This window comes from Melozone crissalis, unplaced genomic scaffold (genome assembly GCF_028551555.1).
Source record: "Melozone crissalis strain CALT ecotype California unplaced genomic scaffold, PUWL_Pcris_2 ptg000042l_1, whole genome shotgun sequence".
NCBI classification, from domain to species: domain Eukaryota; kingdom Metazoa; phylum Chordata; class Aves; order Passeriformes; family Passerellidae; genus Melozone; species Melozone crissalis.
Genome location: NW_026535820.1, coordinates 2,213,674 through 2,234,119, shown reverse-complemented (window position 1 = coordinate 2,234,119; position 20,446 = coordinate 2,213,674). Strand labels below are relative to the sequence as shown.

Genomic DNA, 20,446 nt, shown 5'->3' with positions numbered 1-20,446 from the left:
ACTAATTTGAACACCAAAGAAAATATATCTGGACCAACTTACCTGGTGAGTTGATCAAAGACGTGGGATCCACAAGGCTGGCAGTAGGGCTGCTACAGCTGGCAGCTGATTCTGAAATGGATCCATTCATTGAGGATGGCAGACTCAGTGTATTTGTAGCTGTAACTGGCAGGGGTAGCACCACAGGGGCCATGGTGGGTCCAGACAGGTTTGCTGTAGTCTGCATTTTAACTTGTGCCATTGCCTGTCACTGCAATAAATACATTTATTATCAGCAGAGCACTCTACAGTTTGAATGTCCAATGACTACAGTGCTATTAGCAACACTCCTTTTTTGCTCCTGGATCTGGGTCACAAAACTGTCCACAAAAGTCATGCCTCTGCAAACACTATTTCCAAATGGATGCACAGAGAAACAGAGCTCAGAGCCAAAGAACATCCCTGGAGAAGAACCCACACACTTTGGCTCCAGGTTCTGCTTTTCAATGTTGGGGTCACCCTGCCTGAAATATAGCAGGAAGAATTACTATTCCAGAATCAAATTCTACACAATTATTCTGCAGATGAGATAAGAACTTGCCAGTATCTTTAAGAGAGGATGACTTTGCAACCAAATACCATAGCAAACTTGCAAACTTTTGAGAAATAGTATAGCTTCTCCAGTAAAGTGCACCTTAAGATCAAATAAGGCCACAAGAGAAAATCCCTATTTTTTTTGGCCAGGTACCAAACTAGAAGGGGGGGGGGGGGAAGGAAGAAAATACAAACAAACGAGAAAAAAAACCCATCAATGATGCAAGTTCTTAAAAAAAAATCACTGCTTACTCAGTCAACAGGTGGAGTACTTCAAAATCCTTGTATAAATTACTGGCAGAGGTATACCAGGATTTCCTAAACTAGCCTCCAATGGCTAAAGCATTTACCAGGAATATGCCAGGTACTAATTATCTCTTTTCATCTGCCCAAATTAGTTTCTTTATTGCAAATACCTGTTCTCAGGCTAGGTCTACATGCATAAACAAACCAGGGTCAGGGCACCACTCCATATTACTCACTGAGACTATGCTCCTTGGCAAAATTTGGGCTACTGGCTGAGAACTCCTGCTGCTGCAAAAACTACGCAGGAGCAGTTTAGGTGCCTGCAGGCATCCCAGGTCATCCACTCAATTGAGAGAGAAACCATTCATTGTCAGACATCTGGGAAAAAGGTTTGGGCTTCCCCTGTCCCTTAAGGAGCAGGATCATATATTTTACTCAGCAGCATGGACACAGACTGTATTATTTGGGGTTCATACACCTGAGCTGATCTGTACAGAGCAGATAGAGAGACAAAACCTGTGAGAGCCAACAAATGGCCTGGGCAACTGGGACTTGTCCCAGCGGCAGCTCTGGTCCTGCTGGCCAAGGCAGAGCACAGGTTCAGCTCTCATCCATCACTAAGCTCTTTGCTTCTTCTGCTGGGGTAATTCTCTCTCCCTATCAAAAAAAAAAAAAAAAAACCCAAACCCAAACAAACCCATTCAACACCTGAGAAACTTTCTAATGGAGGGCTTATTGAAAAGAATAACCTATATAAAAAATATTGATTACCATCAGTATTTTTGCCTGTCTTTCCCCAGTCTATTAAAAATATCCAAGTATCTTTACTCAGAGGGACAGTATTGTTGGATTAAGATCCCAAATTACTCATTACACCTTGGAGTACAAGTACTTTAACACAGTTGCACTAGTATAATGAAAATAATAAATCCTATCACTGTGACTCTGTGCTTTGGAGAAGAGGTTCAGACTGGAATGCCATTTTTATTACTGAGGAAAGACAGATAACTGATTTAAGTCTCTGGAAAGGCAAAAGTAGAAAAAAAATTAAAAATTGAGAAGCAATCACCTGCCCTCTTCATAACTATCTTTGGTAATAGTGACAGATTTAAAATATATATATGTAGTTAGCTGAGATATGTTCAAATACCTCATATGTTCAAAAAAATATACTACATTCATACTGTAAAAATCTTACTGTCACTTCACAGCAAATGCCATACAATACAGCAGTACTGTTAGAAAGGCCTAACTTAAAGACTGAGAAGGTGTAGAATTGTAGAAGTCTTTAGTAGAGAACATGTCTGCTTCTGATTTTAAATACATTAGTATAAACAGGAATTAATTGAAAAAGATTCTTAATTGTAAACATTAAAGTCAATGATGGCAGAATTGGGCCATATGTCTTAAACATACATAAAATGAAACCAACATAATATCAGCACAAGAAGTGAAGTTTAATAAACTCACAGTATTTAAAGCATTTTATCCTACAAACATGAGTATGAGAAAGGTATCACTCGTATGGTACTGCATGAAATACTACTGAACACCTGGTCTGGAGCCCTGCCAGTTGTGAATTACCACTTCAGCTTCCAGTATTTTATTACTACTCTTCATGAAAGCAGAACTTACTAATAAACAAAATATTATGTTATACAGTAGTGATGTTCTAAAGGGAGAAATTGTGGGAGGGACCCTTTCCTATTAAGGATAAAACAAGAAAAATCAGTTTAAGAATAGTATTGAGGAACTGCAAAAAATGAACATGATAAGGTTTAGGGGGGAAAAAAGACACTAAAAGTAAAGTACATAGAAAATTCAATTCTGAAATCATAATTTATCATAACATATTGAGTGCTGGGTTGCTTTTTTTCAAAGCTGCAGAACTCCTACAAGAAACTGTAATTATTTTGCAAATTAACCTGTGTAAGCAAAGATGCCAAGGCAGTAATATAATTGTAGAGATGAACTCTTAAGTAGATGAGATATGGAGATAATAAATTTGCAATCAGTTCTAAAAATACACTAGTAGAGAGAGATAACAGAAAGAATACAGTTGATATAGTGATGGCATGTCATTCTCACACCACCAGACAGCCAATCTTCAATGTCATGACAAAAGATGTGAAAAACTCTACTTTCCACCTTTTCTTTATATTTTTAACATACATACACCAGTGTTGAATTGCTTTATAAACAGTGAAACAAAAAACATTTTGGGGCCTTTCAGCCACAAGCACACACATAATAAAATACACAGCTACCTAAAATATAGGACTTCGGGGAGAGAGATTTCACTAAGCTGGTCAGAGATGAAATGCAGTTATATAATCAAAATATTTTTACATCTTCTATGCAGATATTTTTTGAAAAATCTGACATATACAAAAGCAATGGTTCATTAGGATTAAGATTACAAGAATTAAGATTACAATTAGAAAAGTCCCCACACCCCATTTCAGGTGGCTACCCAACTCGTATCTAGGAAATTCCTACACCCAAGTGTCTCCAAAGAGGTTTCCCTTCAAGCTCAGCAGTGGTTACAGACACTTGCACCTCTCAGAGAAAGCTGGACTGCAAGCTGTGCCTCCCAGCTTTGTGCCTTTACTCAGCTGCCACGTCAAGACACAACAGAAATGATGTTCCCCAATGTTTGAATCACACACATCTATCCAGTCAAAGTCTGCATGTCAGAGCACTGCTGTTTTTGTAAGGCTGCACTGCAGGGCTTGTGGATGACATAACTGCAATGGTTTCTCCTCATAGTCTCACCCACACAGATGCAGTAGAAATGCAATAGCAAACACATAAAGGGATCCAAATATACTAGAATTGCATTTTACTTCACTTCCCCTTTTGAGCACTTACTACATAGGCAACTACACAGGTTTCATAAAACACTTGGTGCTGACTTTCATATTAAACTATGTACAAGCTGTGAATTTTCCTGACAAACTAAAAATGACCAAACCAAAACAAACTCACACCAAAGCAACAAAACAAAACTCCTCACATTTTAAAGTGAAAATATTGTTGTAAAATACTCCATTCACTTTTTAATATATGAGGAAACACAATGTTGTTGTGAGTTGACCATGTCTGTACACCAGGTGACCACAAAAGCTGCTCTGTGGCTCACCACCTCAGCTGGACAGGGGAGGGAAAATATAATGAAAGACTTGTGGGTCTAGACAAGTGCATGAAAAGATCACTCACCAATTACTGTCACATGCAGAACAAACTCAGCTTGGGGAGATTGACAATAAATTTATTTAATCAAATCAGAGTAGGAAAAGGAGAAATAAAAACTAAATCTTAAGAACACCTTCCTCCCACCCATTCTTTCTTCTCAGGCTGAACTTCACTCCTGAATTCTCCATGACCCAGAGGGATGGTGAATGGGGATTACAGTCAGTCCATCACATGTTGTCTCTGCCACTCCATCCTCCTAAGACAAGATTCCTCATATTCTTCCCCTGCTCCAGCGTGGGGTCCCTCCCACAGGTCACAGTCCTCCACAGATTTCTTCAACGTGAGTCCTTCACACAAGCTGCAGTCCTTGGTGAACTGTTCCAGTGTGGATCCCTTCCACAGGGTGGCATCCTTCAGGGACAGAATGCTGCAGCAGGGGCCTCCCACAGGGTCACAAGTCATGCCAGTAAATCTGCTCCAGCGTGAACTCCCCTCTCTCTCCATGGGGCCACAGGTCCTGTGGGTCTCCCCCACGGGCTGTGGATGGATCTCTGCTCCACCATGGACCTCCATGGGCACAGGGCTGCCGAGTTTCACCATGTGCAGCATCTCCTCCCCTTCCTTCTGCACGGAACTTGGTGTCTGCAGAGCTGTTTCTCTCACATATTCCTACTCCTCCTCTCCTCTCCTCTCCTCTCCTCTCCTCTCCTCTCCTCTCCTCTCCTCTCCTCTCCTCCAACTTTTCCTGTTTCTAAATCTGTTATCCCAGAGACACTACCAACAGCACTGATGGGCTCAGCCTTGGCTGGCAGCAGATCCATCCCAGAGCCAGCTGGCACTGGCTCCATCGGACACAAATGAATCTTCTGACAACTTCTCATGGAAGCCACCCCTGTAGCCCCTGTTACCAAAACCTGGCCATGTAAACCCACTGCAAATATTTAGTTACATTTACAGATGCAGAATACTTTTAAAATTTGTGATTATACTTGTATCATGCCAAAAGCACCATGCAGCATAAATAATTAGTTAACACTTCTTCTGATTATTATTACCTTTTGTATTTTTCTGGAATCACTTTATAACCTTAGATCTTGTGACATAAAATATGAACTGAATGCTCTGGTGAAATGATTCTTGGACTATGTCATAGTAATTGAATAAATAAAGGCAGATAAAGTAGATAAAATACCACAAAAGGCAGAAAGCATGGACAATGAGTTTTCAAACCAAACAGACTCGTACAATGTGGGAAAATTGAAAAAGCAATATTAGAAAGAGAAGTCGTAGGCACAAACAACAGATAGAGAAACTAATGGCCTGAACAGTCAAAACAGAAGGTTGGACTTCATCTGTGCAGAAAGTGAAGATGCACATATGCAGAGTCACCACACTTTCACAGTGCTCTGTCATACAAGCCAGAGTACAAATTTAATCTGTGCACAAGTATGTAATGGTGGCACATACTACTTACTTGTTAAGGACTTTAGAAATGGAACAACTGAAGGCCAGCCACTGCTGAGCAAGAAAAATTACTTGACATATCTTGTATTTTATATAAGCAAGAGTTCTGCTTATACTTTCTGGTCAGTGTCCATTTTTCACAAGAATATTACATTAATGTTCCCAGATCCTTTTCCACAGAACTGCTACCCAGCAAGTTCTAGGCTGTGCTCTCTTTGTGAAGCTGTTTCCTAGCTAATGAGACTTTTTTCCTGTCTGCCTTGAATTTTCATATTAAAAAACCCAACAAAACAGAAAAAAAAAAAAGAAAAAGACAATAAATTTTTTTCAATATCACATTAAATTTTAATTCTAATTCCAAAATGTTTGCAAGTCTTCTCTAAGCCTGTTTTCTAGTATCTCCAGTTTAATACCTGCACTGTTTCGTCCACATCATTAATGAAAACATTGAAAGGTACAGAAACAGCAATCCAATAGACTGGGGGCAGTGTCTAAGCCGGCAGCAAGCATCTCAAGAGTTTTTTTCAAACCAACCCCATTTTGGTTAGAAGCTTGTTAATGTGATTCTTCTGTGAAAGTCTCAACTCACAGAACTCTAAGAGTTAACAGCTTCCTAACTAAGAAGGGTTTGGTTTTAGCCTTAGCTTTAAAATTTCATTAAATGCTCTGTTCTTCTTCTATTCTTCTGATATTAATTCAGTTACACAAAAGCATACAAAACTGCCTAAAGGTAAAATACATTTCCGGTGTGCCATTTCTCACATTTATGGCAAATATTTATACATTTGTGGACATTATTATTAAAAGTCCTAAAGAAGTTCTAAGCCTTATGCAATTTTTTTTTACTGTGTGATATCTAGCAGCTTATTTGGGGTTGACAAAAACCACACAGCTCTGGATTACCTTCAGAGCAGCCTAATTAGAACTTTTGTCTTTTAATATCAAGTAATTAGATGGCCACACAGTTTAGCAAGACTATGACTTAAGGCAACAATCAGCAGATGATTATCCAGACTTATTTGCAATATTTATTTTATTTATACATTTTAAATAGCCAAAAATAAAATGCTAGGCATGAAATTTCACAGGATTTCTCTGTTTTTAAATATATATATTTTTTCTATATTACTGCTGATGCCCCCTGTTTGCCCTTCCCATTTGCTCCTCCATCAATTTTGTAGCTTTTTGCCTTATGAGGAGTGGTTTGCCAACAGCCAAACTGATCTAATGACTTGCTGCCATAGCAAGGGACAATCCCATGCCCTCTCTTCCCTGCAGCAAAAAGCCAACACTTTCTGTGTCCATCTCACTGAACCAGTTTTTGTGGCAGGTAAGGAGAAAGACCAGGAGCACCTGGTCTGTACAAGGAGGGACACAAACTCCTGACCTGGAGTGGGTGCAAGGAATTAGCCCTTTTAACTCCTGCTAATCAGCTTAGCTTAGCTGTCAAGCCATACACTGAAGTTCATCTCCTTCACACCGTTCCTCACAAAGCCCCTGGTCTCATCCCTGATGATTACATCTTCAGAAACCCGTGGCCTGGTTTCTTTTCCTTTATTGTGCCTTACACTAGAGAATCTTAGTTTCAATGAATATATGAACATAGCTACCAGCTAATTAACAGCGAAGTAATACATGGCAGCAAGTGAAGTGATGCCTTAAAAGCATTTTACTTTGCAAAAGTATAAGATGGGTGTGGGAGAAATCACTAACTCTTTTATTTTCATTGTTTTGGTAAGATATTTTACAAGCAAAGGAAGTGACACAAACTATTAGGGACTAATTCCCAAAATTTAAGGAGCTGCAAGGCTTACAAAAGGCTCCTCTTATTGCTCAGTGTTAAACCCAGTCTCTGAAGACTAAATAACACAGTTTCTTACAATTTGTTTCTCTGCTCTTGGACTGGAGCAGAAGAGTTGTAGATAAAGCCCCAGGAAGGCAAGGGAGGGCCAAGCAGCTGCAGTGAACAGCAGGTCACAACATCCACACTTACAGATATTATCACCCACAGAGGACTATCCTTTGCCAACTCTCATGTACAATCAAGAAGAACCTTCCTGAGGAAAGGTAGGTATTTTTGAAAGAAAGGTGCTTTTGAAGGTATTTTCGAAAGAAAAAATCAAGTAGGAAACAGATTAAAAATCTGCAGTCATATTTTTCAACCACTTCTTCAAACAGCAGCCAGTTCAACCTCCCTTTTGAATTACTACACATTAAAACAACATAAAAGGACTTAAAACTCAGAAAACTGAGGCAGAAACAGCTTCATCTTGCACATTTCTTTCATCATGAAACCATATCTATTCCCTAGCTTCCAATATGATGTTGATCCAATTTAGTACAAAAAAGCATGCAAGTCTCCAAATCAATGACCACATTACCATTATCACAGAATCACATTATGTGGGAGTACATATTATTTATATTTGTCACTGAGTCAATCCTTCTTTAAAAACTCACTTTAAAAATGTTTCATGTAAATTTGAAAAGTATAAAAAAAAAACCAGACAAACAAGGCAGCTAATTATGGAATCACAGACTAAACCTAAAGATTTTCTCCATCAATAAAACAGCCAAACATGGGGACTTTTGCTGCCATTTAATTATGGTGTGTTAGCAACAGGGCAAGAACCAAAGTCTTACCCTGCAATCAAGATTGGATTTATACAACTTGAAATACATAGAATGTCCCAGAGTAAATATAATAAACAAACATTTAGGATGTAGTAAATTACTTAAACCACTACAGCAAAAGTCGAGTAACTAATATGAAAAATCAGTGAACTAAAAAGTCATTTACATTCAGAGTACCTGTCACACCAGCAGAGTCACCCACATTGTATGGCACAGCTGTACAGTGAGATATGAGGACTCAGATAAGGATTAAAGGCATCTATAATTCAGGTTTACAAATATAAGCAAGGTGTCTGAATTGTCACTTTGTTTACTCAATTGTCATTGAGTAAAAGGAAATACAGCATGGGAGTACCATGATTTACCAGAAGGTACTGGGCTTGCATGGCCAAGCTTTGGCAGCAGGGGGTTACAGGGGTGGCTCCTGTGACAACCTGCCAGAAGCTTCCTCTGTCCAGCAGAGCCAACCCCTGGCAGCCCCAAAGATGGACATGCTGCTGGTCAAGGCTGGCCCAATTAGAAATGGTGGTAATGCCTCCAACATACTTCAGAAGAATAAAAAAAACCCTTGCATAGTTGTAACTGTAGGCAGAGAAGAGCAAGGTGGGAGTGTGTGAGAGGAACAAGTGTGCAGGCACCAAGGTCAGTGCAGAAGGAGGAGCAGGAGGTGCTCCCAGCACCAGAGCTGGGATCCCTCTGCAGCCCACGATGGCCATGGTGAAGCAGCTGTGCCCCTGCAGCCCATGAAGATCCATGGGGATGCAGGGATCTGCCTGCAGCCTGAGGAGGAGCTCCACACTGGAGCAGGGGGTGCCTGAGAGGAGACTGTGAGTCCCCGGGAGACCTGTGGAGAGAGGGGCCCTGCTCCAGGAGCAGCCTGGCCTTGAAGGACTGCACCCCATGGAAGAGCCACCCAGGCTGCAGCAGCTTGGGCATGGATTGTATTGCCCATGGGATGGACTCGTGGTGGAGAGGCTTATGGAGAACTATGTCCTGTGGGAAGGGCCCCATAGTGCAGCAGGGGAAGGACTCCTCTCCCAGGAGAAAAAGCAGGTGATGAACTGACTATAATGCCCATTCCCTGTCTCCCTGTGCCGCTGGAGGAGAGTGTAGAGCTGGGAAAGAGGGAGGGGTAGCAAGACGGTATTTTTAAGGTTTTATTTCACTTCTCATTTCTCATTATCCTGCTTTGATCTTGTTAGCACCAAATTCAATTAATATCTCTAATTTGAGCCTGTTTTGCCCACGATGGTATTTGGTGAGTGATCTCTCCTGGTTCTTATCTCAACTCATAAACCTTTCATTATACTTTCTCTCCCCTGTCCAGCTGTGGAGGAGAGTGAGAGAGTGGCTTTGATGGCTGCCTGATATCCAGCCAGGGTGAACCCACTACAGTCTTTTAAAGACCCGATACACAACGTCAGCTGAGATGTCCTGAGACACCACATTTGGATACCTGCCTATTCCATCAGCTGCTGCTTCAGGTAATAGACATTCTCTCTGAAGACTCATGCCACATCTGACACTGCATGTGGCAGGCAGTTCAGAGAAACCCTGACATGAAGAGGCAATGAAATGGCAATAATGTGCGTGTTTAAAGAAGTGTATTACACCAGTCAGTACAGCCAGCAGACCCAGGGAGTTATTCAAGGTGATCAACAAGTAGGCTTCTAATTTAGGATTAGCTAACCACACAGCTGAGTGGCAGCTGAGAAGCAGACAGGGTAACTTAGTGTCTCAATCTGCACAAGATGCCAAAATACAGGTAACTGAATCCTACCCAAAGTCTACTGCCAAACTTGTCTTCAACAAGTAAGTGATCATGGATGTTACTAAAACTAACAGACGCAATTACAGAAGTAAATAAGCCCCTTTGCAGAGACAAGTCTTTTTGTAAAGAATGATGGAAAATGCAGGGGTTAGGGCACTGACTGCAACTGTGCACATTTGCATGAGCAAGAGTATAAAACCTTGTAACAAGAAACTTAACAGAAAGTGGAGCATACTGACAGGCAGGAATGCAACTCTTCCCTTGCTTCCCTGGCAACAGCGAGGCTGACATGAAAAAGCTGGGAAAGGAGCAACTCAGGCCACAGTGCATCTTACTGTGTGCAGCAAAACTAATGACCCCAGACTGTACATCTGGCTAATTTTCTTTTCTAACAGAGAAATCAGTCAGGTCCTATGTATACTAGTCTTGCCACTCAAAGATTCAAGGAGAGACTTCATAGACAGACATCCTAACAGAGACCCTAAGTAGAGAAACTATTAATATTAATCTGAAAATTGATGGGAAAAAGGATTGCTAATTTGTATTAAAAAGGCAAGGGACATCAGTCAGATTACCAACTTGAAGATTTCAATGCTAGAAGAAAACTAAAAGATAAAGAAAGCCAATCTGTTGCATCAGAAACTGTTTGGCATCTCAAAACATCTCAACCTGTTTATAACCCAAAGCCCAAGGGGGAAAATCAGTCTGGTTTATATAAATGTTTGCTGCGTTAAAATAATCTCATCAGAAAGTCTTCTCAATTTATAGTTCCTGTCCAAAAAACAGAGAAGATGGTATAAAAGCCATGGAAATTTCCAACAGCCAGTACAAGCTAACCCAGTTCTCACAGTGCCACAAATTTTAAACTCAGAAAAGACTCTGAACCATCCAGACAGAATATTGGTTCAGACACAGCCATCAGTTTGACCCAGCCAAAATACCCTGAATTACTACAGAGAAGAAAATGTGAAACTCTTTCATGAAACAGCTAGGTGATCATCAGAGCCCTCTTTGTGGGAGGCCTTCCTCATCCAAAACTCATCATGGTTTGAGGTAGATCCCAAAACCTAGTTTACAGGTGGCTATAATGCCTTAGAGATCAGAGGCAGGACACACACCCTGCCCAACACTAGAGGCAATATCCTCTTTGTATTTGCTTACTGCACCTGAGAGCAGACACTAACCCACAAGAGCTGGCTGTCCAGTACTGTAACTCTTCAGCTCTCTCCTCTACCATGACTCTAAACCACTTATGAGTTCTTGAGAACTGGAAACTTGCATTTCCCCAGACACTCTGTGATAAACAGTCATATCCGTAACAGTTTTTAAAAGATGAAGTGGTCATCATACCATCTTATTCCAGATACAGGTAACTCACATTCACCTTATGCTAAACAAAAATGAGTTAGTCAGCTTTCCTGAAGAAAAACAGCTGAATAGAAGGGAAGCCTAAGCTGCTAGTTTAACAATCAATCATCAGCTTAAAAGTGGAGAAGAGGATTAAGTAAATGAAAAAACATGACTCAAACTTGACACTCTGAGGCTACAGACTTGTTTGCATCAAAGCTGTAATTGGTTCCTTATTTGTGATGTTGGAGCCTAATCTGAGGTGCTTCCAAGAATCTAGCTTCTGATTTAATTAGTATTTTGAAATTTCTCTCCTATATATTTCTAAAAGCTGCACTTTTTTCTCAGTTTGTGCTAACAAGTAGTATTTACATTCCTAAAATCTCCAGTAAGCTTTGACTGATTTTAAATTACAATATACTCTCATTTTAAGTAAAACATCCCTCCAACTGCAACTTTGTTCTGAAGCAGGAAAAAAATTACTTCTTGACTTCAATCAAGTAGAAAATGCATTTTATTAATAGAATTCAGAAAATCATCTCAGTTTTCCTTCACTACCTGTGACAAACTACTTCTCATATAATTTGAAGTAGCAAATTTGGTGAAGTAGCAGAACTATGCCTTTTTCTTTGAAATGAAGTTACAGCTTCTGCCACCAACCCTCCTCACACTGTAGTCAGCTGTCTATAATTAACAGCTACAAGTTCCTCAGAGAAGGTGGTTTCAGTGGACTAAGCTACAGGTGTTGCACTCTATTGTTAGAAGCAGATAAAATTCTGCTTTGTGTGCCTTTTTTGTTCTCCATTAGTGTATTTAAACAAAACCACTGTATTTGACAGCTAAAGTGATGAATGCCCACACTGAAGTCTCATACAGTTTCCAAGAAGTTGCAGCTCCCAGAAACAGCTGGGGTCAAATTGCCACCTTCTGTTCCTGAAACATTCCTGGAGTTCTCCCTTCCCTCAACTTTTCCATAGACAGTTTCTAATTGCTTGGCTATAAGATAATGTGGACATACAGTTCATACAGAGACTGGCTCCCTGCTCACTGGGGACAGGAGTGGGACTCTGCTCCCAGGCACAGAGTAGTTGTGAGATCAGGGGTCCTGCACCAGTTTGACAGAGCTCCCTTCCTATTTCAAGTGCAGCTCTCCTCAGTCAATGAATTAAGGTAAAATAATTCCTGAGTATTGGATTGGGCCTACCAAATCTCTGACTGAAGATTAGCACAAAATCTAAGTTTTCAACTGGAGAAAATAAGGTTAAAAATGCTGTGTCTGGGAGCAAGGTCACGATCAATGCTAAACATTAGCTGAACATGAAAAACCTGCCACAAATTCAGCTGCAGCACAGAGGCTACACACAACTGGCAGGATAGAAAAATGTTATTTCTGGAGCTGAATCAGCAAGGATGATACTAAAGTAACAACAAACAACAGAAAGGAAGAATGCTGGTAAAAAGATTTTTTTTTTTCAAATTGAGCGCACTGTGAGGGCACAGAACCAGCATAACAAAACCAGGCTTTTCCCTCCAACTTATGTACTAGTGTTTAGGAACACTAAGTAGGACACACCATAAAATAGCAAATAAGAGACCTTCATCTAAAGAGCTGATGATTCAGAATAACTCGTTTTCCCAGACCAAAGGAAGTTATAAACGTAACTACTACAGGGAAAAAATGTAAACAAACTGAATTAAAATTTGGAATTATCTCAAGTATTTTTACCCAGATAGAGTCAGAAATAAAACAAAGGATAACACTGGCTTAAAGTGCAAGCTGATGCACTGGTAACATGAAATGATTCAAAATAATAGGAAAGAGTACCTGGAACTGAGCAAAAGCAAAAAAAGAAGATTGCATTTATTAGGAATGGGAATGCTGTAACATCATAGACTCACAACCACCTAGAGGATGGATGGGTGGATCATTCTCTGAGCTGCCCTTCAAAAGAATGTCTTTCTTGCCACTTACTGTACTTTCAGGACTCCAGGGCCATTAGACTCAGCAGCGTAAAGTTAGCTTTTGTGGCTCTGGAACCACCCTAAACTAGCTTGAACAGACTTGAAAAGAACAAACTTGCTTTTGAACTTGCAGAGAGCTAACACTTCTGTTCACTACTAAGACTCCTACTCTTTCCCCTTCAAATCAAAATCAAATTAAAAAAGAGTACTTCAAAAGGGAAACAAGTCCCTATTTTCTAGGATGTCCAAAGAACTTGTGCTATTTAGGCTACAAACATATGCCTAATACAGTCTAACCCCTGCAAAAAGTGATGTTCCTAGTTAACAAAGGGTTGTGCTCCTAGCCCAAGGGTCAACCAAAGTCTGTCTAGGTTGCAATGACACACAGCAGAAGCTTAGGTAAAGGTGCTGACCCCAGAGGTGAGGAGCAGATCTGCAATCCTGCACAACAGCAAAGACATCACATTCAAAAACAGAGCAGGCCCTGGAAACAGAACTGCCTCAGCTAACCCTGTTCACCTGCAGTGCCCTGTCCTGCCCCATCCTGGGGATATATCAGGTATATTTGTCTGACAGTGCCTATGTCTCCCATGCTCCTGTCAGCTATGAGATACCTGAGCAGAGGTAAACAGTACCAGTATTTGCAATGACAGCAAATAAAGTCACTTCCTTCTGGTGTTAATGTCAAAATTCCTAGTGAGTACAGGGTTGGCTTAAAAACCTTGAAAAGATTCCAGTTACTACTGTGTCCAAGAAAAGAAACAATTTCAAATCCAGCAGGGGCAAGTTGATGTTTACATTTCTTTTAAAATACTTTAAATACATTTAATAACTTAAGTTTCACCAGCTACAGTAGCTGCTTGCCCTCATGCCTACTGTAACCTGTGAATGTAACAAAGTATCGAGAGGCTTAGACAGCAGCGAAATTTGAGGCGAGCCAGACAAGGATAAAAGTTTGCCTGGCACCTTAATGGTACCCTGTGAAGAGAAAAGGCCTCCAAAACCGCCTCCTCTGATGAACTGCCACTGACAGAAATTTGTGGAATGGTCAGTTTCAGAAGAACCTTGTAATGTAACAGCTGAAGAATTTAATTAAATATTAAATTCTTCTCATGGGACTTGGCAAATACTTAGGGTTGCCTGGAGGTCCAGATCCAGAACATCCTTGTGAACAGCAACTTCACCAAGCCCATGGAAAATTGATCCAGTCCTGGCATCTTCAGCCAGTTTTCACTTGCTTAAGGCTCTAAGTAATAAAACCTGGCCAGTTGAAAAGGGGTGAAGAAAAGATGATGTGGGCCACTCTCCCTTCTGATGAGGTCAAACCCCATACCTAACACAGTGGATTCAGCTAAGAGAGAATATTGAGAGATGGCTCTGAAAAAACAGAGAGCTTTAACTGACTCCTGATCCAGGAGAAGCTTTTCATTCCTTTTCACAAAGATGAGACAGCTCTAGCTGCCATGCACAAGCTGGACACACATTTAATACAAGACTAGTAAGTGTCTTGCACTGAATTCTCAGAGGGTCAGAAGGGTTTTCAAGAAAATCCCTCTGGAATCATTCATTACAATTCCCAGGCCCTAACCAGGTACAAAAGGAATGTCTCTTGAGTATATACTCTTCAGCAAAATGCCCTCTTGAATGGACATTGCCTTCACAGATGAAACACTACTCAGAGCAGGCAGATTTAAACACTATTATACACAAGCCTGAAACAAAAAGCAGAGAAAATATTTTCCACAGCCTGGAAAGAAAAAAGCAACATCGTATCCAGGACTGAAGAAGGACCAGCTGAAGGGGAAAAAAGTAAAACAAACATACGACCTAACAGTTAACATGAAATTTTAGATTGCTTCTTGATCTTACCTTGTCCAACAAAGCCAAAGCTACTACAGAGTGTTAATTCATTATTATCTTGTTTGAATCAGAACAACTGGGTAAGGTTCTAAGTGGTCAAACATTGCCCTCTACCAGGCCTACATTTCCACCTTGGGAAAAACATTATCTTGATTTCATCCTTTAAAATGTATCAGTTGCATGGATGTGTTGTCTGGGTGACATGGAAAAAGTTCTCTACCACTTGCAGACAGTTACTTATCCAGAATCAATTCCAGTTACTGATATCAATCTGCACATTTAGTATGCTGATGTTTCCTTATATTCATTTAACACTGCTTTTTTAAACTAGGGTCATTGTAGGAGAAACTGGAAAGCACAAATACCTAACAGGTGCAAAAAATAAGCAGTAGCAATAAAAATTAGCTTACTCATCTCTTCTCTTGATCCAATAGGTGACTATTTTCATTGCAAGAAACTTTTCAAGAAAATCTGGTCTCCTACACTCAAAACCATTTCCTTTAGCCTGGAGGCAAAACAGCCTCCTCAAAGCTGGCAAGCAGTGAAACTGGAAGTGGAACCTTTGTGATCCTTTGGAAGTTTTCAGAAGATGAGACTGCAAACATACCCTTCAAACGAGCATGTGCTACTATGGTAAAAATCTTAGTAAGCTAACTTCTCCCAGAATCTAAGGATAGGAGGTTAACCCATACTTGATATAATAATTGGCTGCTGGTTATAACCAGGTTTGGGACACCAAGAGGGATCTGAGTTCAAAGCTTGTGTTCTAATCAATCTAAAAAGTGTCCCCTCCCATCGTTTTAATGGTGACTATATCAGAAGATTATAGGGATACAGAAACATAGTGAAGTCACAATATTAGTAATTAAAAATGAAAAAAATGCTATTTACTAGGAAAAATTTAAATTTCATAACTTGGTTTTATTTGGTTAAATAGAAACAAACTTGTAACATTCTAGTGATCTACTGTGTAGTTGTGTAGTTGACTAAAGCAAATGCAAAGATGGAGTATGACACAGTATGACATATTTCATTAATTGGAAACACTCCAAAAACTACCAGTTTAACAAAAAAGACCCACAAAACAAAACCAAAACCACAAAACACTTGCTCTTGAGATGAAGTATGAACAATCTTTAACAGTTACAGACATAGATGTAACTTTAGTGTTACACTACCACAGTTGGCTTTTCAAAATTCATTTTCACATTAGGAGTTGTGAAAAGCAATTTTTAATTCTAAATATTTTTCCAGAACAATGCCTGAGAAGACATCTCTCAAATTCTTGCTGAACTCTTGATCCTTTAATGGAAACACACTTTGGATAATGGCAATTGTGACCCAGTGCTGACAATGAGCAGACTCTTTAAATGCAGAGCCCATGACTTTATATATATATATATATAAATTCTATATGTGTGTTAACTACACTACACACAAATTCCATTTCCTCTCTTCACAGAGTTTGTCATGCACTCCCACCAATTCCATTTCTCCTCATTTACTATCCTTTCCCTCCTGAGCAAAACCGCCAGCCCAGTTCCCCGACCTGCCTCCACAGGACCCCTGCCTTGTGCTCTTTATGACCCTCAACCAAATGGAAACCCCTGTCTTTCTTTCTTTTCTTCTTTTCAGAGGAGAGAGTATTCAAGAACTATTGTGATAAATACAAGCTGTGTGTGATCCAAAGATTAGAAATACAAAACAGTAAGTTCTGGAAAAAGACAGGCCTCTTTTATTATAGATTTTGTTGCTGGTGATAGGAAATACATGTAAGCAGTGGAAGGCAAAGTGAAGGTCTGGTGGCTCATTAACATTAGTTATTTTGTTTCAGTTATCCTGAAAAAATGCAGTGTTAGGTCTTCCCCAGCACATCAGCGATACATGCATGAGGAAACAGATACTTTGCACCCCAATCAGAAAAAATCTCTGCCCATATCTATCAAATATATGCCAAAAAAAGGGCACTCAAACCCACACACTTCTTTTATAAGACCAGCTCTCCAATGGAGTAACACCATAAGAAGATGTATTGTAGGGTGAAGGACTGGACACAATTGATGGGAGTTTTTCAGTGTTTTCAAAGACTAACAAATCAATAGCCACGTATTTTGGGCAGGCCAAAACAAACTCTAGATAGAGCATGACAGGTGCACCTTTCCTAATGGCTAGGGACCCAGTCTTGGAATAGGAGGATCTGCTTCACTATGGCTTGTCGCCTAACCTTCCCAAGGTCATTTGTCATGACACTTTACAAATAAAACACATAGTATTCAATTCACTTCCCACATTCACATCCATGTAAACCAGAGTTAGAATGACGTTTATAAAGCCACGGAGGAAAATCAAACCTTTGCCCCCAGAGAAGAGGCTGATGGTGTTAAATGCTTATTTAAACTTGGTCCAGCCATTAAAACACCTCTGACCAGGTTTTTCTGCAAGTAAAATTACAAAGTTTCTTTACAATTTACTATCTTAAATCAGAATTTAAGATTAGTCAAATTTATTATATTTTGATGTAATTCTTGGGGAACAAGGTAGGTTGAGCTGGCAAAAAGATACATAAAGACTTTGGCCTCCAAGCTGAGCAGCCTGAGCAGAACCCAAACTGAGTAACATGGCTGAAAAGTTGTCTGCAAAGAAAAGGAAATCTGAACTGTCCTTTCCCCTCAAAAACTACAAACAAGCAGGCAGCCTCAATCCTGTTCCTAGCTGGCAGCAATAGGAATCTTCACAACGACTGGCAGGAGTAGAAATCTCTCTGAGTTTTTTTAGGTCAAAGCTAAGGTTCAGCAGCTGGAAATCAGTACTGAAAATCTTACACTGCTGCTGACTTTCTAGAAAAAAAAGAGATTTCATTCAGAAATCTGACAGTCTGGCACTGTTTATATAAGCAGCAATGTCACAACAAAGCCTATACAAAACCTCCTTAGAGTTAGAAAATGGCTTAAATGCATTTGTATTACTTCACTGGTGTAGACTGCTAACCTGGAATTACCACATAACCCAGGAAGACCTTACTCCTGTGCAGCTCGATGCCACTGGTCAGCACAAGTGAGATACACCACTGTATGCTCCCGGACAGAAGCACAGCTCAACCACTCCAAGCTATGGCAGAGCAAAGAGCCTTCCTTCCTAACACTGCAGTTACTCATACACATCCCTCAGTACTGTTGAAGCCAGTATTGCATGCAAGGAGAGGGGCTACAACAGCAGCACTTGATCTACTCTTTTGTACAGCATAAACTTTTTTTTAGTACCATGGTAGTTGCACAGGGAGCATTCCAAACATGGCTTGAGAAGCTTACGTCTTGGTATTCACAGAAACAGCTTGCTGGCCGTAAGGCAACACCAGCCAGATACACTGCAGGGAGATTTTTTGCTTGGGTATCACTGACTTGTCAGGTGGGACCCTGAGCACTACAAGGCAAACAGCTTTGCTGCAGGATTCACCCTCACAGATAAACCCAGGCAGCCCGCACTTCTCCAGGAGGGCATGGCTGTGACTTCCAGGCCTGGCTGTAATCAAGATGAACTTTCTCCCACCAGACACCTGAACACTGGGAACACGCTACCCAGCCCATGAGAAGCCTGGACTAGGCAACTCCACAGCAATGTGTCTCTGGGTCCCACCTCAACGACGGCCCCCAAACCCTCGTGCTGGGCGAGGGCCGGTAAACGGCTCTGCCCACCGCTGGAAGAGATGCCGACATCCATTTTGGGAGTGGGAGAGCCCAGCACCGATGGCAAAGTTTGGGGCTCTGTCCGAAGTTTGGGGGCAGCGCAGGACGTGCACAGAGAGGGCTGACTAGCACACACGTACAGACACACGGCGGCTCAGCTGCGAGGTCCGCGCCGCTGACCGGCCGAGCAGCGCCCGGCGCCCCTCGCCCCGCCGGCGGCGGGGCGGCCACCGTGCGCCCCCGGGGCCGCGCACCGCGACAGGCCCGGCCGGGACACAGGACGACGAGCAAGTTCGGTCGCACAGAACTCCTTCCCGAGGACTGGGGCAGGGCAGGCCCGGCGTGGTCCCCGCCGAGCTCGGCCCCGCCGCACGGCCCGGCCGCGGCCCGGCCTTGGCGCAGCGACGGCCGTCGGCAGCCGGATCCGTGTGCGGGAGCTACGGGGAGCTGCGGAGGGGATCCAGAGAGGGCTTCCACGGCCCCCGGGGGTGGCAGCGCTGCCCACCTGTGCCCCTGCCCGCCTCCTGTGCCCCTCGTCGGGCGGGCGGCTGGCGGCGGACGGGTCCCCGGGTGTGGATGGCGGGGTCGGCGCCGCCGCCCCCCGCCGGAGCGGAGCGGAGCGGGCCGGCGGCGCCGTGGCGCAGGAGCGCCCGCACGGCCCCGGGGAGGCGGGGGGCGCCGGGGGCCGGCGGAGCCCTCGCCCGGGAGCCGCCGCGGCGGCGGGAGGAACGGGAAGCCAGGACGGAGACTAGGACATCGCGGCTAAAGCCGCCCCCTTCCCTCCCTCCCGGTTACCTGCTTCCCGGGGACACTTTGGAGACGCCTCCAACATCGGCAAACACTAAAGAGAACTGACCCCGCCGCCGCGGCGGCCGCCGCCGGCCCCAACCACTGCGCCCCCCCCCCGCCCTCCCGCCGGCGCCGCCGCCCCGCCCCGCCGCCCCCGCGCCGGGCGTCGCCCCCCGCAGCTCCCCTCGGCCCCCCCTCGCCGCCGCCCCCGCCGCGCCCGCCGCCCCCGGGGCGCTCCCCGAGCGCTCCCGGCACCGCGCTCCCCCCGCGCCCGCCGCGCGAATGGCCCCGTCCGCGGCCCGGCCCCGGCCCCGGCCCGGCGGCGCGCAGCGCCCCCAGCGGCGGCGCGGGGCCCTGCGCCCTCCGCCCGCCCCCAGTCCCGGCGGGCCCCGGCGGGCCCCGGCACCCCGCGCTCACCTGCCCGCGCCGGGCCGGGACCGGGGCCGGGGCCGAGATTCCACACGGCGAGGCCTCGGCACCGCGGAGGAGGAAGCCCCAAGCCGGGGAGCGTGGAGAGCAGCAGCGCGGGGGATGTCCCGGTCCGTGAGTGGGGCTGAGATCGGCCTGGCGACTGTGCTCTGCCCGCTCTCAGCTGCTCCCGAGAGCCGCGGTCCGCACCGCTCCTTGCGCGCCTGGAGAGAGCGGACTGCGAGACTTCAGGCAAGGAAAAAGGCCAGCAGAAATACGGGAAGAAGGGGCAGCCACCGCAGCACACCAGAGAAGAGGCTTGATTTCATTTCCCCCATCTGCTGTTATCTCACACTAGCTTGGACCACTAACTCTCCAACGTATTTCCCCTCTCACCTTTCCCCTCCGAGAGAGCTGTTTTCAGAAAAAGGTAAAAACTCATAAAGAAGATTTCTGTTAATATTTTCTTCTGTCTAGAATTAGGCAGATCACTGATGCAGTTGCTGGGAGCTGC

The 20,446-nt window shown here is 43.3% G+C and overlaps 1 protein-coding gene across 2 annotated transcripts in view; it reads right to left on the bottom strand.

Annotated features, from left to right (window-relative positions):
- The window catches only part of STAU2 (staufen double-stranded RNA binding protein 2), a 170,598-nt gene extending 150,980 nt beyond the window's left edge, over nt 1-19,618 (bottom strand). For both annotated transcript variants that reach the window (XM_054284713.1, XM_054284714.1), the window contains exons 1-2: nt 19,531-19,618; nt 43-250 (exon numbers count right to left, since the gene is read on the bottom strand). In XM_054284713.1, coding sequence (XP_054140688.1) covers nt 43-241 — 199 coding nt within the window. In that variant the 5' untranslated portion in view covers nt 242-250; nt 19,531-19,618. The remainder of the gene's footprint in view (nt 1-42; nt 251-19,530) is intronic.
- Between the last annotated feature and the right edge of the window lie 828 nt (nt 19,619-20,446).